Source organism: Carassius auratus, chromosome 8, assembly GCF_003368295.1.
Source record: "Carassius auratus strain Wakin chromosome 8, ASM336829v1, whole genome shotgun sequence".
Taxonomy (NCBI): domain Eukaryota; kingdom Metazoa; phylum Chordata; class Actinopteri; order Cypriniformes; family Cyprinidae; genus Carassius; species Carassius auratus.
Window position 1 is genome coordinate 9,270,215 of NC_039250.1, and position 24,577 is coordinate 9,294,791.

At 39.6% G+C, this 24,577-nt stretch overlaps 3 protein-coding genes across 5 annotated transcripts in view; 1 reads left to right on the forward strand and 2 right to left on the reverse strand.

The window, feature by feature from the left end:
• The first annotated feature begins 1,102 nt into the window (after nt 1–1,102).
• On the forward strand, nt 1,103–3,670 carry ela2l (elastase 2 like). The gene is made up of 8 exons (XM_026269563.1): nt 1,103–1,205; nt 1,328–1,416; nt 2,015–2,112; nt 2,248–2,370; nt 2,467–2,603; nt 2,748–2,893; nt 3,342–3,494; nt 3,591–3,670. The coding sequence occupies exons 1-8, from the start codon at nt 1,166–1,168 to the stop codon at nt 3,606–3,608; spliced, it is 804 nt and encodes a 267-aa protein (XP_026125348.1). The 5' UTR covers nt 1,103–1,165; the 3' UTR covers nt 3,609–3,670.
• Nucleotides 3,671–4,036: 366 nt separating this feature from the next.
• Nucleotides 4,037–11,115, reverse strand: LOC113107212 (5-aminolevulinate synthase, erythroid-specific, mitochondrial-like). Its single transcript, XM_026269561.1, has 11 exons — nt 10,959–11,115; nt 9,676–9,837; nt 9,321–9,491; nt 8,627–8,704; nt 7,366–7,588; nt 6,957–7,141; nt 6,309–6,488; nt 5,687–5,851; nt 5,289–5,557; nt 4,850–5,012; nt 4,037–4,625 (listed from the first exon to the last, which is right to left on the reverse strand). The coding sequence occupies exons 2-11, from the start codon at nt 9,824–9,826 to the stop codon at nt 4,459–4,461; spliced, it is 1,752 nt and encodes a 583-aa protein (XP_026125346.1). The 5' UTR covers nt 9,827–9,837; nt 10,959–11,115; the 3' UTR covers nt 4,037–4,458.
• Nucleotides 11,116–11,243: 128 nt separating this feature from the next.
• Nucleotides 11,244–24,577, reverse strand: part of LOC113107211 (inositol 1,4,5-trisphosphate receptor type 3-like) — a 33,737-nt gene continuing 20,403 nt past the window's right edge. For all 3 annotated transcript variants that reach the window (XM_026269557.1, XM_026269559.1, XM_026269560.1), the window contains 25 exons: nt 20,434–20,554; nt 20,096–20,277; nt 19,716–19,864; nt 19,467–19,575; nt 18,921–19,008; nt 18,605–18,780; nt 18,351–18,513; nt 18,035–18,177; nt 17,541–17,741; nt 16,894–17,004; nt 16,707–16,802; nt 16,526–16,627; nt 16,175–16,261; nt 15,991–16,068; nt 15,629–15,821; nt 15,410–15,532; nt 15,092–15,264; nt 14,845–15,009; nt 14,299–14,488; nt 14,088–14,171; nt 13,879–14,000; nt 13,625–13,790; nt 12,903–13,063; nt 12,447–12,608; nt 11,244–12,327 (listed from right to left, as the gene is read on the reverse strand). In XM_026269557.1, coding sequence (XP_026125342.1) covers nt 12,205–12,327; nt 12,447–12,608; nt 12,903–13,063; nt 13,625–13,790; nt 13,879–14,000; nt 14,088–14,171; nt 14,299–14,488; nt 14,845–15,009; nt 15,092–15,264; nt 15,410–15,532; nt 15,629–15,821; nt 15,991–16,068; nt 16,175–16,261; nt 16,526–16,627; nt 16,707–16,802; nt 16,894–17,004; nt 17,541–17,741; nt 18,035–18,177; nt 18,351–18,513; nt 18,605–18,780; nt 18,921–19,008; nt 19,467–19,575; nt 19,716–19,864; nt 20,096–20,277; nt 20,434–20,554 — 3,468 coding nt within the window. In that variant the 3' untranslated portion in view covers nt 11,244–12,204. The remainder of the gene's footprint in view (nt 12,328–12,446; nt 12,609–12,902; nt 13,064–13,624; nt 13,791–13,878; nt 14,001–14,087; nt 14,172–14,298; nt 14,489–14,844; nt 15,010–15,091; nt 15,265–15,409; nt 15,533–15,628; nt 15,822–15,990; nt 16,069–16,174; nt 16,262–16,525; nt 16,628–16,706; nt 16,803–16,893; nt 17,005–17,540; nt 17,742–18,034; nt 18,178–18,350; nt 18,514–18,604; nt 18,781–18,920; nt 19,009–19,466; nt 19,576–19,715; nt 19,865–20,095; nt 20,278–20,433; nt 20,555–24,577) is intronic.

The window sequence follows — 24,577 nt, forward strand, 5'->3', positions numbered from 1 at the left end:
CTATGTCACATCTCTGTTTTTTATTTATATACATTTATTATATTATAGAATTTAATTTAGTTCTCTGAACACAATGTTTTTTTAATGGTATTTCATAACCAATTTATAGCATTGATTATGTTGTGTCTATGAGGTCTTATACTGTAGCTCAATGACATTTCCATTACAGCCCAGTGGGAGGCAGTGTGGTGTTATTTAGTGAGGGGTCACATTTTAACTTTATATGCCAAGTCAGACTTTAAAATTATAGCTATTATTGGAAATACTGCTAAACAAATTAAATGTGCACACATAAATTTACAATAACTATGAAAATGAACAATGACAAAGACTAGATTATATAGCCTAAACAACAATTGTGCATTAAACCCACATTGCAGAGGAACATACACATTTAGGCTATGCATAGGCCTGTTCTCAAATCTATATGCAATTAAGGACATTGATATACAATGTAGAGGAATCTCTGCTAACTGCCAACTAAACAGCAAAAAGCTAAGTTTCATGATACATGATTTCAGTGACCTACCATTTATAAAACTAACCTGGACAGCACTACAAACCAGCTACAAGTCACTAAATCTTTGTACTAAGAAATGAATACTAAATAAAATAAATAAATACAAAAAGAAAATGAATAAAATAAATAAATAGGTAGATGAATAACCAAAGTGAGCATTGTTAAAGCACCCTGTGAAATGCACAGATGACATGCTGATATGAACAACACCTTGCACAAAGACATGCTAAAACACTTTTAGTGAGGGGAAATTAGCTATTATGAATATATTCATATATATTATAAAAAATATATAAATTTATCATTTTTAATATGGTTTTCATTTAAACACATGTATCCAATGTTTAGGAGCAAATAAAATGGAGAAACTGTTTGTGTGTGTGATTTTATATATATAAATTAAATATGAGAACACAACAAAGGTTCAACAGGTAAAAATGACTATAAAATGATTAGATTATATTCTTGAATTATCAAAGTCAACGTGTACCCAAAGAACCACCAAGGTTCTCTCATTTTATTTGTTTTTCCTAAAGCAGTCAAGGACACTCGTTCCAAATGATTGCTTAACTGTGGTCATATATTACACTGAGAGAGAATCGTATATAAACCCCAGAAGAGAGAGCCAGCATTGCAGATACAAGCATGATGAAGTTTGTGGTCCTGGCTGTTTTATTTGTTGGAGGTAAGAAGCCTTTAAAGACTCATAATATACTGTAGTACTGACTTTTTGTCTGGAAATAACATGCAGGAGATCTTCTTTAGCATTTTTACACAGTTATATTAATTGTGTTATGTTTCACCTAGCCTACGGATGTGGGCTTCCCACCTACCCTCCTATTGTATCGAGGGTTGTGGGGGGTGTGGATGTCCGTCCAAACAGCTGGCCCTGGCAGGTACATGCACATTCCATTATTTTTTATTAAAACATACTGTCAGTTAATCTTCATTTCTGCCATTGGTCCAAATCATTTGAACATAAAAAATCCATAATAACGGAGACCATAATAACAGTATTATAATAATTTGATATAATTCTATTATTTTTATTAATATACAAATACATATCAGTTATACATTGCCTATATATCTCCCAATTGTGTGTCTTAGTAGGTTAAATGCGTAGTTTTACGGCCAAAGCTTCGTAATGTTTAATGTTTTATTTATTGGCAAAAATATATACCCTAATGCAATGCAATACAAACATGATTGAGAGATGTACATATAAACATTGAAATTTTTCTAAAAAATGATGTATGGATAATCAAGTATAAATCTAAGTTGCTTCAGTCTAGTTGAAATATATTATTAGCAATTAAAATTGTATTCTTATGTTCACTTGACAAGAATCAGCAAAGATTTTAAACGGTTACATTTTTAAAATGGGGACATTTTCAGAATTACACTGAAAGGCCTTTAAAAAGTCATATTTGCTGGCTTATAAACAAAAAGACATGAGAAAGACAACTGACCCCTGTTCTGCTCGTCTCCCAGATCTCCCTCCAGTATCAAAGCGGCGGCAGCTGGTACCACACTTGCGGTGGAAGCCTTATTTCCAATCAGTGGGTTCTGACTGCTGCTCACTGCATCAGGTAATTCTGAAGAACTTAAACGCAGACCTAGTTAGAAATACAAAAGGAACATTTTTGTCTATCATATTCAGTACCAGCAAAGTAATATTTCGGAGTGTTTCTGAACTGCTCTGTCCTCCTCTTGTGCCCCTGCAGCAGTAGCAGAACTTACAGGGTGTATCTGGGAAAACATAACCTGAAAGAGGAGGAGAGTGGATCTGTGGCCATCGCTGCTGGAAAGATCATTGTCCACGAGGGCTGGAATTCCTTCACTATCCGGTACGGGGGCTGAAAGTCTCCTCACAAACAAAAGAGATGCATATCTTGAATAACTTGTGCAATTAATTCAATTCTCATGTTGTGTCTGGGCCGCAGTAATGACATCGCCCTGATCAAACTGGAGAGTGCTATCACTCCAAGTAACACTATCACTCCTTCATGTCTTCCTGCTGATGGGCACGTTCTGCCCCACAATGCTCCCTGCTATGTCACTGGTTGGGGACGTCTCTACAGTAAGTAATGTTGATGGTTATGGATGAAGTTGTACTGTAAGACTCAACTGACTGCATGATAAAGCGATATCCAAACCTTTTGTGTGTGTGTGTGTGTGTGTGGCTTTTCTTCTCATCTACCTTTTTTCCACTGTCAATAACTAGCCAATGGACCCCTTGCTGATATCCTGCAGCAGGCTCTCCTGCCTGTGGTGGATTACGCCACCTGCTCTAAGTCTGACTGGTGGGGCTCTCAGGTCACACAAAACATGGTCTGCGCTGGTGGAGATGGTGTTGTTGCTGGATGTAATGTAAGGAGTTATTGATAAACGATTTATTTTTCATCAGTCGTTATTTAAAATCTCTGAATGTAGCAATAAGGGGCCATTCACACAGAACACTGTTTTCTATTATTCTACTCGACTTTTTCCATTGTTTTTCTATGGAATAGAATGCGTCTTGAGACCTTAAGATTACTAGGAGACCTCGCATTTTTTAAAGCAAAATTGCATTCTGTGTGAACGGTGTCTGTAAACATCACTACTTAACACAGATCAATAAGCAGGAATACACACAATTTGAAAACACGACTTGCCGACTTTGTACATGGTTACCAAGAGAAACCTCCAACCTTTAGGTAGACTAAACTTAGATGTCATTTTAAAATAAATAAATTGAATATGACATAACGAATTGTTTACTAAATTTCAAAAACTGTAACTGAAACAACAATTAACACTGGTCTGTCACACAACCCAGGGGGACTCTGGTGGCCCTCTGAACTGTGCTGGTAGCGACGGCGCTTGGGAGGTCCACGGTATTGTGAGCTTTGGTTCAGGACTGAGCTGCAATTATAACAAGAAGCCCACCGTTTTTACTCGTGTGAGCGCCTACTCTGACTGGATCAGCAAGGTAAGTGTTTTACATTAGCAAACATGTTGTAATGACATGCGAATTAAGCTTTATGACTTCTTCAATACCACTGATTTTCCCTTTAATCTCTTACAGAACATGGCCAGCTACTAGAGCAAACAGAAAATGGGTTTAGTATCATCGATGCCTTGAATAATAAAAATATTAAACCGCAAGTTGTATATGTATTTGCTCTATACATTACTAAAATACATCTATATTATGAATACCTGGTTTAAATGCACTTATGAACTATATGATTTAGTAAATTTAGTACAAAGTTGTTATGTTGTTGTGATGAGATCTCTCACAGCTCAGTAAGTGACACTTCCATTACAGTCTGGCAGGTGGCACTGTGGTGTTGTAATTGAAAGTGGCACGTCCAAGACAATTTAATGTGCAAAGACACATTTGACCATAGTTTTGTTGGTTTTGCATTAAAATTTCCCCTACATTAAAATATATCAGATTCAGAGTACAAATATAACCTATGCTTTTGTTGGTATTTTTAACCGTGTGGTTATAATGAGTTATCAGAGGCATTTTGTTGTGACCGACAATATTTATTGCAGTTTTTACATTCATCAGTTTGAGGGCAAATAGTCCAAAACAGGAAGACAGCATGTGGCATGGTTTCAGTGTAAGCTGTTTTTAAATCTAATTTTGCATGCATACATATACATACGATAATACCAATAATAGAAAACTACCAAAAAGTGCCCATGTGCAGGTTTGTCGTCATGCAGAGGGGACACACAATTAATGTATCATTTAGCCAAAGTCTCAATAACTAAATTTTGTGGTACATTTATACCAATATGTGAAAACAAATTCTCTTTTTTATGATTAACAGTCACAGCAAACAATGCAGAAACACTATTTTATCACAAATTGCCACAAACAGAGGATTTAGAGTCAAGCTAATCTGAGAAACAGATCTTCATCTTGGTCTGCTGATACTGGTTCACTGTGCAGCCACAGTGATGTATCTCGGCTCCATATTCCCAAAGTAGGACTTTTCCCACTCGCTCATGAGGTCAAAATAAAGAGGCCGGTCACAGAAGGTGCAGGATGCCATAGCTGGTCCATTCAGCGGTAGTCCAACCTCCTGCCAGACTTCCAACAGTTTCTCTGTCCAACACAAAATGTTATAAAAAAAATTCAGACTCAAATCATTAACCGTTTAAAACGCAACCAATTTCCTTTTCTCAAATCCCTATGACAATGACAGATGTCAGAGTGCTGCAGAAAATGAAACTGCTGTTCTGTTTAGTGGCACCTGAAGTACAGAAATGTAACTCTTCATCTTAAAGTGAAAAAAGAAATAGAGTTTACCTAATTGCATGACCACTCACCTACAAAATAGTTCATCATAATGGGATTGTGGAAAGGAGAAGGAGCCAACCGCAACAGCTCTTCTCCACGAGGCACTGTTGGGTAATTTATGGCCTGCACATAGATGTTGTGTTTCTCCAACAGAATATCACACACCTGAGAGTTTTTTGCTGCATTTCCAACCTGAAATACCAGATTTAAGATGTCATTATTTATACCTGTGCAGACAAAGGATTTCATTCAAAATATAAAATGTATTTTCATATTTACTAGCTAGACTGGGGTGCATTTCCCAAAACCATAGTTGCTAACCTGTTAGCAAATTAGATATTTGGCAATGGGAAATTGCATTGCAACCAACAATAACGTTGATGACATGAGGATGATTAAATGATGACAGAATTTTCTTTTTGGGTGAACTATCCCATTAAGGAGATAATGGTTTTTGCAATCACTGACCCGAATGGGAATGATGTGGCTAGGGCAGTTGATCACAGGCAGTCCAGCATCCAGCAACAGCTGTCTCATGTGTTTGACGTTTCTCTGATGGGCTCTTCGCAAAGCTTGGCCTTCTGGGCTCTTCAGCACACGCACCGATTCCAGAGCCCCCGCCAGCACCATGGGAGGCAAGGAGGTAGTGAAGATGAAACCGGCGGCGTAGGAGCGCACAGTGTCCACCAGGGCAGCAGTGCTGGCTATGTAACCACCCACACAGCCAAAGGCCTTACCTACAGATATTTCAAACAATTTCAGAGAAGTTGAGAGGTAAGAACACGGGTAAAATTACAGGATAGAATCATGCTGTGATCTTGCATGCAATGATTCAGCGATAGAATCATTGACTGTATCTGTCTTACCTAGAGTTCCAGAGACAATATCGATCTTGTGCATGACATTGTCTCTCTCTCCTACACCTGCTCCGTGAGCCCCATAAAGTCCGACAGCATGGACCTCATCCACAAAAGTCAGAGCTCCATATTTATGTGCTACATCACATAGTTCTTCTAGAGGGCAAATTGCACCTAAGAAACAAGTTATTTTTCAGTTAAAGATGAAGTGTAGAAATACACTATTATCAGTTGACAATGATTAATTTATTCCACAAGCCAAAGTGTCTGTTAAAAGGGTGGTTGTGAAGATAAAGCCAGTAGTATTTGGCTGGATGTGTAATTTTAAAAAAAATGGACACCCATAATGTGACTCACTTCACATAAAAAAAAAAACCTAACCGCAGTTGTTTTCCCTATTTTTTACTGCAGAAATGTTTGGCATTCCCGCAAGTTACCAACCATTTATATATATATATATATATATATATATATGTGTGTGTGTGTGTGTGTGTGTGCATTTGCACAATATCAGTTCTTTTATTCCCTAGGAATCAAACCCATGACCCATGTTGCTAGTGCCAAGCCCTATTTTACAATACTAAGAAACAATCTCTTTTGAGTCTGTTATATGATAGCTCCTTCTACTTACCATCCATTGAATGAACAGTCTCAAAAGCCACGATTTTGGGTGTGAGTGGATCTGAGCGGCTGAGCAGCTCCTCCAGATGACTGGCATCATTGTGTCGGAAAATGAAGCGTTTGGCCCCACTGTTCCTGATGCCCTGGATCATGGAGGCATGATTCCCCATGTCTGAGTAGATCTCACAGCCTTTGCAGAGAGAAGATGTTTTAGGGGAATTTCAGAAAATACATCAGTGATTATTATATATATATATATATATATATATATATAATACATTTATTAAACAATGATTAAATTGATCAAAAGTGACAATAAAGACATTTACAATGTTACAAAGCATTTCAGACAAATTATGCTCTTTTTTTCTTTATATTCATGAAAGAATCTTGAAAAAAATGTCAAGCAGTTTCAACAAATATATTAAACACTAATATTCTTTAATTAGAAAACATTTATTTAATTTTTGTGTATTTTGGATTAAATAATTATTTCAAAACCATAAAAAATTGTTACCAACCCCAGACTTTTGAACAGTACTGCATATTGAAAAGAGATCGTTTTTAATTTAATAGCGGTATAGTTCATAAATTTCATAAATTCTTTCATTCACACATTCATTAAGCACAGGAAAGACATAGCAGTTTTGATGGATACCTGGGAGCATTTTAGCCAACGTAAAGAGAGTGGAATCATTGGCTACAAAGCAGGAAGAAAAGACCAGTGCTCCATCTTTCTGGTGTAGACGGGCCAGTTCGCTCTCCAGGGCCACGTGATAGTTACTCGTCCCAGAGATATTTCGGGTGCCACCTGCTCCTGCACCATGCTTCTGCAAAGCCTCTCTAAGAAACATTAATGGGTTATGATTACTCAGTTAGTTAGCGAAGTGTATCCAAAGTCAAACAATAAGAAACTTAAAAGCATACTGTTTTATCACATCATGAAATACACATATAGTATTTAATAAGACTTATAAGTTAGTGTATTTTGCTGCACCTTCATTTGTTCTTCTTTGTGTATAATAACATGGTAAACATTTATTTCATTGTCTGTTTTATGTACTGACCCTATGGCCTTGACAACACGGGGATGTCGACTCATTCCCAGGTAATCATTACTGCACCACACAGACACCTGGGAGCCCACGCGTCCAGGGATGGAATAGTCCTCAGCATAAGGAAAAACCTCTGCAAAACGGTTCACCGTCTTAAAGATACGGTAAGTATGGTCAGTCTTCTTTTCCACAATCTTCTGAGTGAAGAAGTCATCGTAGTTGAAACTGGGTCTGGCTGAGTTATTTAAAAAGCAGATGGCCAATCATCAGTCAATAAGTGAGGAAGAAAGACAGGAATAAAAGAAGACAGGCACTATTTTCTGTAAGTGCTGCAGATACAGTGTACAGTAACAAAACAGAACATCTCGGATCAATTCGACAATAACCTACTGTAGCTTTTACTCAACATCCATTATTCCACATCATGTGATATTATTATTCCATTAGTTCACAAATATTTTCAAAAAAGAAGACATTTTTTCTTTTTACCTTTTGGCAGTACAAGTCAACTAAATAGATGTTCAATACTCTTACTGTTCACAGTGTACTTAATACTGCAGAAACAGTAGTACACATTCAGAAAAAGGTATAAAGGTATAAATATCACTGGGGTACAAAATCTATAAGTCTTTATTTCTTATTTAGCCCTTAAATAGTACTATAGTAATAACATAAATGATAGTACCTTAAAAGGTAAATATTAGTAATTGACATGTTCATATTAGTACCTAAAGTCTATATATCATATTTATTGCCCCAGTGACAAGTTGTTACTTGGTGTTTTATGAGAGTGTATGGTTTATACTACTGTAAATCATTAAAGCGTTAGTTCACCCAAAAATTATGTTATTAATGAATCACCCTCATGTCGTTCCAAACCCGTAAGACCTTCGTTCATCTTCGGAACACAGTTTAAGATATTTTAGATTTAGTCCGAGATGCTTATAAAGCTGCTGAATAAAGTCGTAATTTTTGTTATTTTTGGACCAAAATGTATTTTTGATGCTTCATCAAATTCTAACTGACCCTCTGATTTCACATGGACTACTTTGAAGATGTTTTTATTACCTTTCTAGACATGGACAGTATACCGTGCACACACTTTCAATGGAGGGACAGAAAGCTCTCGGACTAAATCTAAAATATCTTAAACTGTGTTCCGAACAGGAACGGTGGTCTTACGGGTTTGGAACGAAATGAGGGTGAGTCATTAATGACATAAGTTTCATTTTTGGATGAACTAACCCTTTAAGAAAAAAGCATTCAAACTCACTAAAGTTGTCTTCAAGAAGGTGTGTAGGACCAGTGGACTGATAACACTGCAAGCCACTGAACAGCGAGCTCATCAAGCCTGGAGAAAAAGGGCGTCAATGTGTCAGAAGTTCATCAGACAAACACAAATTTCAGGACTTTGTTTTGTTTCAGAGTGAAAATCAAAGTGTTTTGTATTCAACATATTTTCTTTAAAGTACAGCCTACGCACATTAACTGTCAAACCATGATAGCTATGAAAGCCCAAAACAACAATTTTCCAATTTGATGTAATGTTCTGGTACACATGCAGCTTTTTGAAGTTCATCTGTAATGTGATTGTCTGAAGACTGGCTTTTGTTTCATCAGCAGTCTGAGTCATCATCTGGTTACTATTCACAGCTGAGGAGTCTCTGAAATTGGAGTTAAATGGTGCAAATTGCAGAGAGGAGAATGTCCTCCAAGCTGGGTGTTATTACGTAAAATGCATCCAAGCCCTGCAGATAAAAGAGACTCTTCAGCAGTGAACTAATTATACTGTGGTGGTAAAAAGAGAGAGAGAGAGAGAGAGAGAGAGAGAGAGAGAGAGAGACAGCTGCTGCAACACATCAGCCAGACAACTAGATGATATCAGCTTCTCAAGCAATATAAACATTACATATACTGTACACATATCCACGGTCCATTAATCTATCACACTGAGAGGGATGTTATACCAGAGTTATCTTGATTCCCCAGATTGGGCTGGACATCCTCCTGCACTTGTGGACTGGCTTTAACTAGTCCAATCTTAGAGGAAACAAAAGGACAGCTCTGGGACATGGAGATCGCCACCTGAGTGGCTGTGGTCGCCAATTGCCGCTTTAGCTCCTTTTGAGGGAGGAGGTCTGAACACAATAAGCACATAAATATAAGAAGATAATGGTACTGAATATTGTTTCACAATATTTGGTGTCAATGAGATTTTAATTATAAAAATATTGAATTTTTCTGTATATTGTAGCCTACCTGGTATAGAAAACCGTACAGTAATATAGGGCTAGTATGGTGAGACAAAAATAACAGAATTACCTTTTTCCTCAGAGGACTGGGTGACTTTTACAGAGATCTGGCGGACAATGATCGGACATCGGTCAGCCAGTCCAAAGTAAGCTGCCACATTCCTTAGAGAAGGGCCTGGAGTGGACTTCAAGAAGGGGCAGTGATGCAGAAAAGCAGACATGATTTTAACAGCTGTAAACAGCAGAAAGATAGTCAGTGGGGTAGAAATTAGGCTACAGGCCATGTGAAAAATATACTTTTCTATAATGTAACAACATTATCAAGCATAGATTTATGAGAAAGAGGAGAAGAGAATTATTCATTAAGCTACATAATATCAATAAAGAGGCCCTAAAGTGACCCTAATCTCAAATTTGAACAGCGGGCTTCAGGGCGCGGGGCACCTGGGTGCGGCTTACCGCGCTTTATCTGGAAGCCACAGACTCGCTTTCCTCAGAACTCCGATCTCAAAGTTAAAACACTGACGTCACTACATTGATAAAAGATGGATTAAACGTAGCCTACCGAAAAGTATCAACCATATAAAACGTATAGGCTAAACGTAAAAAGTATTATTAATCGCCTACAAAAACGTTGCGAAGTGAATTTTTCGAAAGATTAAACCAATCTTAGTCTACAGTAGCTAACCTAAAGATAGCTTACATTTTTGTTAATACAATAACAACAAAAATAATAACAAAAAACTATTATATGCCTGTATTGTACCTAATAATATTAGCCAATTTCATATTTAATTATTAAATATTAAATATATTTTTATAGGCTATATAATACTAAACATATACACACAAACTCCTATATTTCGTATCTTTCAGAGTTCTAAGAGTTGTGGTAGCAAGATGTGGTTTTCCTATTCAAGTGGTTTGAGGTTCATTAAACTTCACTTATCAGCATTAAAAGGATAAAACATAAGAAACAGTTCTATATTTCTATAAAACAAAAGTTAACATAATAAACACAAACTCGTATATAGCCTGTCTTTCAGAGGTCTGATATTTGTGGTAGCAAGGTTTGGTGTTCCTTTTCAAGTGGTTTGAGGTTCAGTAAACTTCACTTATCAGCATCAAAAAAGGTTTTAAAAAGAAACACTTCTATATTTCTAAAAAAAAAAATTAAGTTTGTCTGAGACTGATCTGTCCATTGGAATAAAGAAGCTCATTTACAACTGCAATTCCCATTTCCAGAGTGACATTTTACCTGTATTAGTTTACAGCATATTCGTTGTACATTTATTTGATACACATTGTTTAAATGTAATTATTGAGTTAATATTCTGAAAAACATTAGCCTACCTGTTGACCTGCACTGAGGACGAACTTCTGAGAGGCACCCGACGCTCGAACTAACAGCGAAGGATTGATCCCTGTCAGTCACGCGCTCACACCCTCATACTGTGAAGCGTGCGTGACGGAGGGACGTGATATGTTTACTTTGTTTCGTTTGGAAGACAGCATTTATTTCGTTTCAAATTAATCACATTTCAATTGATTTTTGTAACAATTTATTATTGTAATAATATCGTAGTAATGTGACTCGTTCGTTTCTCTTAATCTTTTAACGTTTAATGATACAAGACGTCAAATAACCAAATGTTTTATTTTGGGTAAAGTTGGTGAGGCACTTCATATCAACATATAAGCAATAACAGCAATAAATTGATGATTATTTGAGGTCAATACACACTAGCTGTTATTAACGAAGCCAAAATATAAGTATGTTCCAGCATTCTTTTTGTGGCCATAAAAATGCAACGGACTTACAACTTCAGTCCAGGTCGCACAATAAATAATTACATAGACACATTCATAGATCTACATGCATTATGTATATTAAAACCATGATCAGCATGTCCTCACTTAAGACTGTGTATTTTTTATAAAAAGAGAATCTAATCCAAATAAGGAACATGTTAGTTTCCTGAGCAAAAGTTGTTCTTTTGATTAAGTTTTAGCCAATTTGACTTAACAAATTAAAGCTGTATGAACTTTAAACACACTTCTATATATTATGCCATTTATACTACCCAGATTCGACTTCAGTGACAAGTTAGCATCTTCTAGTTCATCATAAGACTGGTGATGATATTCTCCTTCATGTTTCCCAAATAATTTCACAATCAAATCAAGGCAGTGCATCATTACTATCCCTATAAATACAACATGTACAAACTCATCAGGGCACATTAAAACAAACTAACATTATCTATCTAAAACACATCACCTTTACTTACAGTAATGCTACATTTAACCATGCATCCGACAAGAGTTTTGAAAAGAAGCTTTCAAATATCTTAACCAAAAACACAGAAAGCACAGAAAAATAAAAATAAAACAAATACATAGTTTAAATATATAAAATTTGTGCATACTAAAATCATTCAGGTAATCAAAGGCCCCTCAAAGAATGAAAATTTAGTCAGTAGTGCTTTTGTGGGAGTGTAGATCCAATCTTTCTATCTGCTGAACGCAACTTTTCCACAGTGGGAAGTACACCAACATCAGGATTACATTATTGCTTCTATAAAGTTAGCTGGAGAAATTAGGTCTTGATGACCTGAAGATTTCCTCCGGCAGCACTAGGAGGCATTGGCATCCCAGGGTTTGAGCCAGACTGAACATCCACAAAACCCATCCTCTGCCTTCTCTTCCTCTGCTCGGTCATCTAAATGAAAAAAAAATACACAACCGTTATTTTAGAATCTAAAATTTGAGACATTCATTTATTGTGATGGACCAACATTATTAATGCTGGACAAACAGTGCTGATATTGATAAATGTACCTGTTCTTTCAGCTCTGTTAACTGGCTTGTGAGCTGTGTGACCACATTCATGGTGGAGGTGAGACGATCCTGCAGGTTCCTCATCTCATTCTGTTCTCCATCTCCCTCAGTTACAACCAGAGACATGGCCTGCATACGTGGGAACCAATCCAGGTTCTTATTCTAACAAGAAGCGACAATTAAGAAGACTGAATCAATACCCATTGCAAGGTGAGGCAAGCATGAATGAAACAAATTAAAGCAAAATTGAAATATAAAAAAATAATAGTAATAATAACAATAAAAATGACAGGGAAATAACTAAATAACTAAATATTTATTTTTTTAAAAAGCCTATTCAAAGTATTGATCAATAATATAAAAGCATAGAAATAATACATTGGAAATAACTTGCTGTTAATATATAGAATGTGTCCAATATCAAAATCCAATACCATATCATTTTTATTAATTTACCTTTATCATATGGGCCACATAGCTCTCTGGTCCAGTGTAATCGGTCTTGTTTTTTTCCCGTACCAGCACAATGAAATAGAGGTAGTGCCAGATGTTATGCTCAAATTTAATGTGTTCCTCGAATGATACAGTCTTATTATCAAACTTGTCCCTCTCGAGTCCTGTCGAAATATAAATATAGATCAATTCTTTCTGTAATGTTCTCCAATGATTTGTATTTGACTGTCATAAAGCCTAGCCTGTGAAGAAATACTAGGGTCATATTTCACCCTGAACAAATAAATTAAGAAATTATATTTAGCAAAAATAAAATAAAGCCTATATTAAAGGAATGTTAAAATTGTGTCTTTTTGATTTTGCATTGCAGTAAATATTGTGGGGAAAAAGTGCTTAATTGTGAAAAATAATATCAATGCTTATTCAAATAAAAAAGTGACAGTAAATAAAGTACATTAATATTGTTACAAAATGAATGTATTTCGAATAAAAGCCTTTTATACTTTCTATCTATAAAAAAGTTACCGCAACATTAAGCAGCATAACTGTTTTCAAGGCTGATATTAAAAATAAATGTTTTTTTTAGGCAGCAAATCAGCATTTTAAAGTGATTTCTGAAGAATTATGTGGCACTGAAGACTGAAATAACGACTGCTGATAATTCAGCTTTTCCATCGCAGCAATAAACACTTATATACAAAATATAATTTAAATCCAATTTGTACCACAAATAAAACAGGTGGTCTTCAGTATCTCCTCTTTCTTTTGTTTTTCACTACGCAGGTCAGCAAAGGTGTCAATAATCACACCAAAAATCAAGTTGAGAACGATGATGATGACAATAAAGTAGAAGAGAAGGTCATACACCACACGAGCAGGGAACAAGGGCTCCTGTAAGTCGAACAACATTTTATCAGTTTGGTTAACTTTTGTATTCATATAAGCGAACACATTCCTATATGGTTTTGGGTCTCCATACATTCTTAGAGGGTTTGCGCAGAACATCTCCCACCCCTCCTCCATTCCTCAGCCCATGATTCAGCACCGTAACGATACACATTAGAAGAGTGTCACATGCTCTCTCTGTGTTGTCCTCTTCTTCTGCAAAGACATTAAAAAAATGTGGTCACAGCTGAGTTCAGATGCAAGTAGAGTAATATAGAATATTGTCTTTAATGCCAAACTCACCTTCTGGTGGTGCAACCAACCCAGTTTCCTCTGTGCACTCCACTCCATCAGCACTGCAGCTGCTCATAGAGTTATCTGTACCTGCTTATAGGACAACAAATGCCATTAAGCCTGGGGATATGTTGTTATTCAAATTTATCATGAATGCATTTATCATTGATGCCTTTCTGCAAAAAACCATGGCCTTGTGACACGGGTTTATGCAATTTACCTGAATCTGGAATATCAAGATGGTCCACTTCCATGATAAAGTCATTCCTGAGGAAGAGAAAGCCCACGATGGAGAAAAGGTAGACCAGGATGATGGCCAAGACAGCAGTGAGGAGAATAGAGCGGCCGTTACGTGTCACACTCTTGATGACATTAAAGAGCGTCTCCTCGCGGTAGATCAGATCAAACAGCTGAAGGAGGTAATAGAGAAGTGAGAAATGATTAGCAGAATATGTATGTCTTATATATTATTATATATTAAAATCAGATTTATTCTTGTGCTTCCAAAGCTGAATTAATACATGATTATAAAAAATATTGAATTTTGTGTAAAATCAACATAAAACAGTTGTACTGCTTAATATTTGGGTCTAAACCATAAAAAATTGTTTCATTTTTTTATTTATCGAAATTTCAAAATAACAGCATGTTTTACAGCTATGTAACATTTTGATCAATTTAATGCATCCTTGCTGAATTAAAGTATACATTTTTTACTTATTTATTTTTGTAAATTTGTAAATTTTTGTTTTATTTTAACACCCACCAATATGCTGTAGAAGAGCTCGTGGACAAAAAGCCCCAGCGTGCTGGTCAACACATAGGCCAAATGGTACAGGAACTCCACATCCATCACCATGGCTTTATAGCCCATGATGAAGGTGCCGTTGTTTCCCACAAAGCTCACCACAAACACTATCTTATTGATCAGCTGGTTAAAAAGAGAAATGTTTAATTAAATCCATTCCTTTTTATTTAAGCAAACATATAGTATTATGGTATGTCAGACTTGCATTGAGAGCCCCCAGAAGGATAAGAGTTGGCCCGATGCCAAAGTGATAGATGCAGCGCAGGGTGATGGCGACAGTGAGGGACTGGAACCCATAGCGCTTGGATAACAGGCCCAAAACAGCTAATCCAGCAAAACACCAGAACAGCATGAGCAGCAACGAAGTGTCTATGCTACCTGGAAGAACAAGAGCGTGTTAAAACTACATGGAAAAGCATATTTAGAAAGCCAACTTGGTACATATGTGTGTGCTTTGAAATTTATGTAAATGCTGAATTTATTACACTAAAGTTACCAACAGATAATGCACACATAAACATACCAGAGTGTCCAGAGTCATGTGGGTAGAACAAGGCGATGATTAGATTGACAAACACAGCCAGATTGAATGATATGGTGCCCCAGAGAGACATTCGCCGAGAGAACCAATACAGCACTGGCATGCCTAAAACACACAAAACATCACAACAAACCTGTGTTAAGGACATATTTGTAGCAGTTTGAACTCACTAAGCCACAGCACCACAAGCCCAATACTTACTTCGAAGTTTTTTCTGCCATTCCATTTCATTGTGCAAGAAAGAGGTCTGATCGAAGAAGTGTGTGACCTTGCTGCCCTGCTCGTCCTGCTCTGTGGTGGTAAACACACGGACCTTTGACTCCTCCGTCAGGAACTCACAGATGGGGTGAACAGGAAACACTATCTGCTCCATGCTACGGTCTTCCCGCACAATCTATATGTGACATGCCAACGGAATCTACTTCACAGCTTCTCATAATCACAAATTAATTGTATTCACATCAGCCACAACATTAATTTTATATTTTGTCTGGAGCCATCAGTAGTGCTGAAATTACAATAAGAGCATAGATCACAACACACAAAGATATATTTTTTATTACCTCAATCTGAGCTGTTTGACGGTCATAGTACTCTAATGGATCCTCCTGTTGCTCCCCCTGCTGTTTGTTTAAGGTGAGCTGTAAAAAAAAAAAACAGAAAATGTGATGTCTTACATATGGTATGCATGTTCTAGGAAATATTGAAAATTTGCCCCTAGTCCTAAAAGTAAAATACTGAAGTTACCATAGAAGAGATGCTTTCCTCTCCTTCCTCTATTGTTTTCTTTTGGGGTTTAAGCAGTGTGAGGAGCATTTTGTTGTGCCGGGCAAGCTGCAAAAAAAAAAAAATAAATAAAAAGAGAAAAAAACTTTCAGGTCTTTACCACCAAACTGACAGCAATAATTTTAAATAATGACAATACCAACATGTATTATGTTTTAATTGTTGCATTCTATTAGTTGTTTATTGTTTGTTCTGATAAAATCCAATTAGAACAATTAAAAATAGTCTCTACATATCAGGTATTGGACACAAAAATAATCATTAGTGGTCATAAAAAAACAATTCAAATACAACAGCATATATTTAGTCCACCTGTAATGCCAGGATGTAGATGTTGTGTCCAACTTCCCGTGGTAAAACTTCTCCCTCCTCATTTTCAGTCTCTTGATGGTAAGCCTTTTTTATCACCTCCACCTGAAGACATACAATACACTACTCAGTAATGTTAAAATACTATTGTTCCTCATAATACACAAGATGCAGCGATACTGACCAGTTCCCGGGGTCGAAGGTTAAACAGGATCCTCTCCGCATTCTCACTGTCATGACGACTCTCCATCAAAGCGAGCAAGAGCTTAGAGGCGTTGTCCTGACAATAGTCACACATTGTTATAAATAATGATGAACAAGATTTATGATTAAAGTAAAGTTTCTGTGTTTGTGTCAGAACTGTGTCCTACCTTGAGCTGCAGCACCAGCTCCATACGGTAACGACAGAGAGGACTGATGTCATTCAGAATCAAAGCTGTGATGATGTCAATGCCGTTGCACTCGTGAGAGACAATGCATGTCTTGAGACAGACATAAATCAATTAGAATTTCATGAATTACATTTTTTACTGAACTAAAAAAAAATAAGATATGCCAGTTAATTTGTTTCTGTCAGCAAAAATCTTTTCAAAAGGAAACACGGTAGCACTTTATTTTACAGTCCTGTTCACCATGTACATACTATGTACTTATTATAGTAATTACAATAACTATGTAATAACTAGGTACTAACCCTGAACCTACCCCTAAACCTAACCCTACTTCATGTAGTTGCCTTGAATTACCAGAACTTTCTTAGATAAATACACTATAAGTACATGTAAGTACACGTATTGTAAAATAAATTGCAATCGGAAACACTTTATTTTTATAACAAACATCAACTTGTGTGCTTGATAATAATTGGCGAGTAAAGCGCTTTCTGAATCTGGCGTGTTCTGATTCACTATTTCTGAATTTAGTACTTAAAGTAAATTCTCAGCCATAGATTTAAAGCATCTATGTCCAAAAATTATTTATTTAAAATAATACCAGTATTAGTAATTGACAATCTCACCTGGTTCTCTTGGCATGGTCCTTGGCAGTACTCTGTGAGGGTCTCCAGGGTCTGTGTGATCAGCTCCACATTGTTCTCATTGATGTAAAGGCCCAGCAGACCAAGCCCTCCTGTCGTGCTGCCGCACATGATGTCCAGAAACTGGAGCGTCTCACAAACCAGGTTATAATTTGCTTTATTGCTCTGACAGCGAAGAAAATTCTAGGGCAAAGAACATGGAACTTATTAAATGAAATGTAGATAAATACTGCAATAAAGTATAATTTAGTTCAATTTCTCAGAATAGAAGACTTCATATCTGTAACTTGCATCGCCAATAAATGTATCTAGATTTAAGACTTTTTAGATATCAGTATTGGAAAACAAATCATAAATAATGAGGCAGACTCTGATTTAAGACCTTTTTTAAGAAAGCCTGATCATTCTCAAAGCATGCTAGGTGACATGCATCATAGTTGATCCTAAGAAGATTGTTAATCTGGGGTTGTTCAGACCTGAAGATCCTGATTGTGGTTCTCACAGAGCAGCTGTAAAAAGCGCAAAATAGGTTTCATGATGGTGACCGAGGGGCCCATTTCTGTATCTACTTCCTGCTGCTCAGGTTGAGGTGGCTGCTCAGGTTGGCCAAAGGAAGGCCCTGCAGCGATAGGAAACCATTGTCAGAGTCAGCAATGAATGTAGTTTCAATGGTTTCATTTATTAGAAATGCATAGTAAATATATAAGATGTACAGTAGCATAACTTTCTAAACTTAATAATTTCAACCCTTTCCTCACATGTTGCACTTCATAAACTTTTTTTTAAAATGACCTGTCTCCATATCTTTGTCATCTTTGGCTTTGTTGCTCATTTCCCCCACATTGACGGAGATAGTGGATTTGATGTCCAGCTGTGCGTTCCTCATGCGGTCATTTAGTACTTTAAAAAACTTCTCTGACTTGTTGTCTCCCATCATGAGTTTGTAGAAGGAGTTCTGTTAAAATACGGAGCCAATTTATATATAATAATGAGTGCTTTTTCTTGCAAATATAAAAATATTTATGACTAAAGCTGTACTTTCCCACCTGGATCTCCGTGTTGCCTCCTTCCATCAGACAGATGGCGAGCTGAATGCTTTCTTGAAAGATCTTCTCGTTCTTAGTGCTGGTTATGAGGTCTATGAAGAGTTTGGTGCCACCTTCTTTGTCCAGACGACACTGTATCGCTGCAACTGCCAGCCAGTCTCTCTCTCCTTCTCCACCTTCACATACACACACACCCCAATATTTCACAAGATATCCACAAATAATGTTTTGTGCTGATCCGGCTAGCAATAACAAAACGAGTCAAAATCAAACACTCTTTTTGTGTGAATTTTTCCATCAGTAACTTAAAAATTACCTCCTCCTTGTTCAACAAGCTCTGCTTTGATGTTCTTTTTGTTGGTATAGAGGTAGTTTTGGAGCAATACCTTTCTTAAGGCAAAGCCCTGCAAAAAACAGCACTTTTATTGTTAAATTAAATCAATTACAATGACTACAGAGCTCAAACTAACCCACCCAAAAATAAAAACATTTGGCATGAAAAGAAGTTTATTTTTACTCTAGGAATAACTCCAAGCAATATTCTAGGTTAAATACAACTGTCCACAGCATCTATGTAAAATCATTTCAACTCAATCCTCGATTTGTAAAAACAAAATATAAACTGCAGGTTATGCAATTCTTATGAATGAATACGCCTTTAGAATATTAAGTTGAACTAAGATTTTTTTTTTTTTTTTTTTTTTTTTTAAATGGCATATTTCACAGTTTTTTGAAAAATTATGATTAAATAAATAGATAATTTTTTTTACATCATCCAGTTAAATGTTCATTTGATCATTTACATTTGTATGAGAAATGGTTTGATTACATGATATTATTAATAATATAAATCTAATCTCACCTTCTCGTCAAAGTCCAAATCCCGAATGAGCATTTCCTGTAAGGTTCTGAGCACTTTGATGCAGAGCTTCTCATCTGAATTCATGAGAGCCTTTGTGTGCTGAATCAGTCTGCACAAAGTTTAAGAGTAAGGTGATGACGCACCCTCACAAATAGTAATGCAGAATTATGCAGCATAAATTCTGTGTTTATTTAAATGCATGCTAAAAGCTGTATGGTAGAAGTCCCAGTTTAGACAGAAGTGACTCACTTAGATATGAAGCCTCCTGATTCACAGCGTGATCGAGCATCCGTGCCTTCCAAGAACAACAGCTCGGGCTGGTGCAACACATCCACCAGCACTGACAGCTCTGCGTTAACCAACGGCATCACACGCTCCTCCAGTGTGTTAATGATATCCTAACAGTATTACAGAAACATTAATACACTACATTTACAGTCTACATTATTATTAAATAGTATATGTACTGTGTCATATGCATTACAGTCCAGGAGTGTCATGCTCAAGTTGCATAACAGTCACAGCATTTTTGACAAACACTTTTTTTTATTTTTATAATAATTTATTTTGGAATAACTTGGTTCCAAAATCTAAAAGGAGATTAAGTAGGCACAAATGTATATAGGCACCTGTAGTTTCTCAATGATGTTTTTGTAGTCCCAGGGGTTGGTGGGAGCAGCAGGCCGTGTGAGGCGTGACAGAGTTTTGTTGATCTGGCCGGTGCGAGACACTGTGAGGGCATTAATGTGACTCAACATCATATTGACATGAGCCTCCAACTCTACCGGCAGAGGGATGGAGCGACTCTTAGCTGTGGGAACAAATAAGATGTCTGGTCACCCTCCAAAAACCTTTACTATATAGGAGAACTGAAACTCCTGCCACATTTTAGGCCTGTAAAATATTTGTTTTTTCTTTTTGTATGCCTTAGAATTTGTCTACTCTCTTAAAAAGCAAGTTGACCTACTTGTGACTGCCAGAGTTCGGATGCAGGCTTCGACCTGGACTTTTTGTTGTGGCTGTAGCCAGGGACTATCTAACAGACGCATGGTAGACTGCATCAGATGCTGAACAATGTTGTGATGAGCCTGAATGAGACAAAAGAAAGAGAAAATGAATGGGAGAAAGAGAAACCTGGAGAATTAAATGTGAATTTTAACTTAATACTTTTATTCAGCGATGGCATTCAATTCATCAAAAGTAAAAGTAAAAACTTTTAAATTGTTGCAAATTTCTTTTTTAAATAAATGCTGTTATTTTGAACTTTGTTCATCAAAAATATTAAGCAACACAACTGTATTAAACACTGATAATAATACACGTTTCTTGAGCACCAAATCAGCATTTTAGAAAGATTTCTGAAGGATCATGTGACACTGGAATAATGATTTACATTTCATTTAAAAAAAAACGACCGACAAATGGGGTCTCACTTGGGAGGCCAATCATCTCTAAATTTAATAGAAAACGCCAATGAAAATTGGCTAGTGGATTAACACACCTGAGCCACTCCCGTGCCGACGGGTATAAATAGGGCGACAGGTACATCCACTCATTAGGTTTTACGCTGAGGAGCCGAGAACGTGTCCCGGCAACAGCGAATGGTTCAAGGTTGTGGCATGGGGACATAACGTCTCCGTTCCCTCCATCAGGGAACGAGGGTTACGTACGTAACCGAGATGTTCCCTATCTGTCGGTCACTACGAGTTATGTCGACCGACAAATGGGGTCCTATGAAAAACGCCACAAACTGAACCTCGTCACAACCCTGTGGCGCTGCAATTGTTGACAAGCCCTGGCCTGCCACAAAAGCTACGCTTAAGGTCGTAACCTTCCCAAAGCCCCAGCGCAAATTCACTGACCTTGGTACCGAAGGGGCCAAAGGGTGAGTACATCGCTGCTGGAGAAGGCCATACTGCTGGAGAAGGCCATGCTGCTGTTCTGCCCACATAAAATAAATGGAAGGGATTTCAAGCTGGCAAGACAATGGGGAAGCGAGCCTTTAGGAAAGGTCGCTACGGAGACCACATCCTACCCGTAGGGAGGTGACATGTTGATATACCGATTTGGACTGACCCAGGGGGCAGTACTACATATGGAAGGGGATCCTGAGGCAGGTCCTACCTTGGAGTAGGGATGGAACGACTGCCAGAAGAGACTGACAGAACGGTCTGTCAAGGGAAGACACGGGTTTGCCAAGAGGGAAACCTTACCGTGGAAGAATACACATATGAGATTACCCGTAGGGAACCCAGCCATATGGACACAGTACAGGGGCTGACTGGGCTCCGGGCATGCTAACACCAGTACTGGGCCTGGTGACAGACTGCTCCGCCAAGTCTGACGCCGAGGGTGCTGGAGGATGCTCGACCAGGGTACGCCAACCGGGGAACTCTACTGGGAGAAGAAGGCGCTCACATCCCCATGTTAGGGGGAATGGCGCAGCAGGCGAGACACCCAGCCAACCCTTTTACCCAACCAATTACCTGTTACCCAACACACGGGAAGAAACTGGCTCTACACGGAGGTTGTAAAACCTCGCAAAGGTGTTAGGTGTCGCCCAGCCCGCAGTTCGACAGATGTCTGCCAGAGAGGCGATGTGCGCCAACGCATAGGAGGAGGCCACATTCCGTGTGGAGTGGGCCCTCACCCCCAGGGGGCACGGCTCGCCTTGGGAATGGTAAGCCAAGGCGTTGGCATCCACTATCCAGTGGGCCAACCTCTGCTTAGAGACAGCCTTCCCCTTCTGCTGACCTCCAAAGCAGACCAGGAGCTGCTCAGAGCTTCTAAAGCTCTGGGTGCGGTCCACGTACATGCGAAGTGCTCTTACGGGACACAGCAACGACAAGGCTGGATCTGCCTCCTCCATGGGCAGCGCTTGCAGGTTCACCACCTGGTCTCGGAAGGGAGTGGTGGGAACCTTGGGCACGTATCCAGGCCGGGGTCTCAAGACAACGTGAGAGTAGGCCGGCCCGAACACAAGGCACTCTTCACTTACCGAAAATGCTTGGAGGTCCCCGACCCTCTTGATGGAAGTGAGCGCGATCAGGAGCGCTGTCTTGAGAGACAGGAGCTTCAGCTCGACCGAATCCAGCGGCTCAAACGCTCCAGCCTTTCTTGCAGGAAAGAAAGCACGACTCTGACCGGGCATCTCCAGGGGTCTTCTCGGTGAGAAGAACACCAATTCGTGAACAGACTCCACTTCAGAGCATAGGCCTGCCTCGTAGAAGGGGCTCTAGCCTGAGTGATAGTGTCTACCACCGCTGGGGGCAGATCACTTAGGTCTGCCGCGTCCCGTCTAGAAGCCACACGTGGAGGTTCCAGAGATCTGGACGCAGGTGCCAAATGGTGCCAAGCCCCTGAGATAGAAGGTCTCTCCTCAGGGGGATGCGCCAGGGAGGGGCTGTCACGAGGAGCATGAGTTCCGAAAACCAGGTCCAGGTGGGCCAGTAAGGCGCAACCAACAGGACCTGTTTCTCGTCCTCCCTGACCTTGCACAGTGTCTGTGCGAGCAGGCTCACTGGGGGAAACGCATACTTGCGTGAAGTACATCTGGCTGTGGGAGGACTCGTGGGAAGCAAACAGGTCTACCTGGGCTTCCCCGAATCGACTCCAGATCAGCTGGACCGTCTGGGGAAGGAGTCGCCATTCCCCGGGGAAAGTGAGCTGTCGTGAGAGCGCATCGGCTGCACGATTGAGCTCCCCCGGGATGTGGACAGCGCGCAGCGACTTGAGCCACGTCTGACTCCAGAGGAGGAGATGGCGGGCGAGTTGAGACATGCGACGTGATCGTAGACCGCCCTGTCGGTTGATGTACGAAACAGCCGCAGTGTTGTCTGTGCGGACCAGCACGTGCTTGTCCAGCACCAGCGGATGAAACCGTCGCAAAGCTAGAATCACTGCCAGCAACTCCAGGCAGTTGATGTGCCAAAGCAGTCGAGGTCCTGTCCAGGACCCTGAAGCTGCCTCTCACGCCCCAGCCCGAGTTGGAGGCATCTGTTGTGAAAACAACATGCCGGGACACTTGTTCTGAGGGCACGCCGGCCCGTAGAAAAGCAAGGTCCGACCAGGTGCTGAATAGGTGGCGACACATCAGTGTGACGGTGACACAATGTGTACCGCGGCGCCATGCCCATCTCGGGACTCGGGAGTGTAACCAGTGCTGAAGTGGCCTCATATGAAGCAACCCGAGCGGCGTAACTGCGGCTGCGGATGCCATATCCCCCAGGAGCCTCTGAAAGTGTTTCAGTGGTACCACTGTCCTGCCTCTGAAGGAACTCAGGCAGTTCAGCACTGACTGGGCACGCTTGCTGGTGAGATGTGCCGTCATACTCACCGAGTCTAACTCCATACCGAGATAAGAGATTCTCTGCACAGGGGAGAGCTTGCTCTTCTCTCGGTTGACCTGAAGCCCCAACTGACTGAGGTGCCGGAGCACGAAGTCCCAGTGATCGCACAACTCTTCTCGGGACCGGGCCATAATGAGCCAGTCATCGAGATAGTTGAGGATCCTGATGCCCACTTCCCAGAGTGGGGCAAGGGCGCCCTCCGCGACCTTCGTGAAGACACGGGGGGACAGGGAGAGCCCGAAGGGGAGGACCTTGTACTGCCATGCCTGACCCTCGAAAGCAAAGCGTAGAAACGGTCTGTGACAAGGGAGGATCGAGACATGAAAGTACGCATCCTTCAGGTCGATCGCTGCAAACCAGTCCTGGGGCTGGACGCATTTGATAATGCGTTTCTGCGTCAACATCCTGAACGGGAGCTTGTGTAGGGCCCGATTCAAGACTCGCAGATCCAGGATAGGCCGAAGGCCACCGCTTTTCTTGGGTACGATGAAGTAAGGGCAGTAAAACCCCGTCCTCATCTCGGCTGGAGGGACCGGCTCGATTGCATCCTTCGCCAGCAGGACAGCAATGTCCTCGCGCAAGACAGAGGCGTCCCGGACTGCCACCGAAGTCTCGAGCACGCCATTGAACTTGGGGGGTCGCCGGGCGAACTGAATCGCGTAGCCGATTCGGACCGTCCGGATGAGCCAGCGTGACGGGTTGGGCAGCGCAAGCCACGCTCCCATACTCCGTACAAGTGGCACCAAAGAGACAGTCGACATA

Bases quoted from the DNA above. Each gene is read 5' to 3' on its own strand.
- ela2l (XM_026269563.1), top strand. From the start codon at position 1,166: ATGATGAAGTTTGTGGTCCTGGCTGTTTTATTTGTTGGAG. The intron at 1,417-2,014 runs GTACATGCACAT...CTCGTCTCCCAG, and splicing joins CAAACAGCTGGCCCTGGCAG to ATCTCCCTCCAGTATCAAAG. The intron at 2,604-2,747 runs GTAAGTAATGTT...GTCAATAACTAG, and splicing joins TGGTTGGGGACGTCTCTACA to CCAATGGACCCCTTGCTGAT.
- LOC113107212 (XM_026269561.1), bottom strand. From the start codon at position 9,826: ATGTCTGCTTTTCTGCATCACTGCCCCTTCTTGAAGTCCACTCCAGGC. The intron at 7,142-7,365 runs GTCAGTACATAA...AATGTTTCTTAG, and splicing joins CGTGTTGTCAAGGCCATAGG to AGAGGCTTTGCAGAAGCATG. The intron at 5,558-5,686 runs GTAAGACAGATA...AAATATCTGTAG, and splicing joins TATTGTCTCTGGAACTCTAG to GTAAGGCCTTTGGCTGTGTG.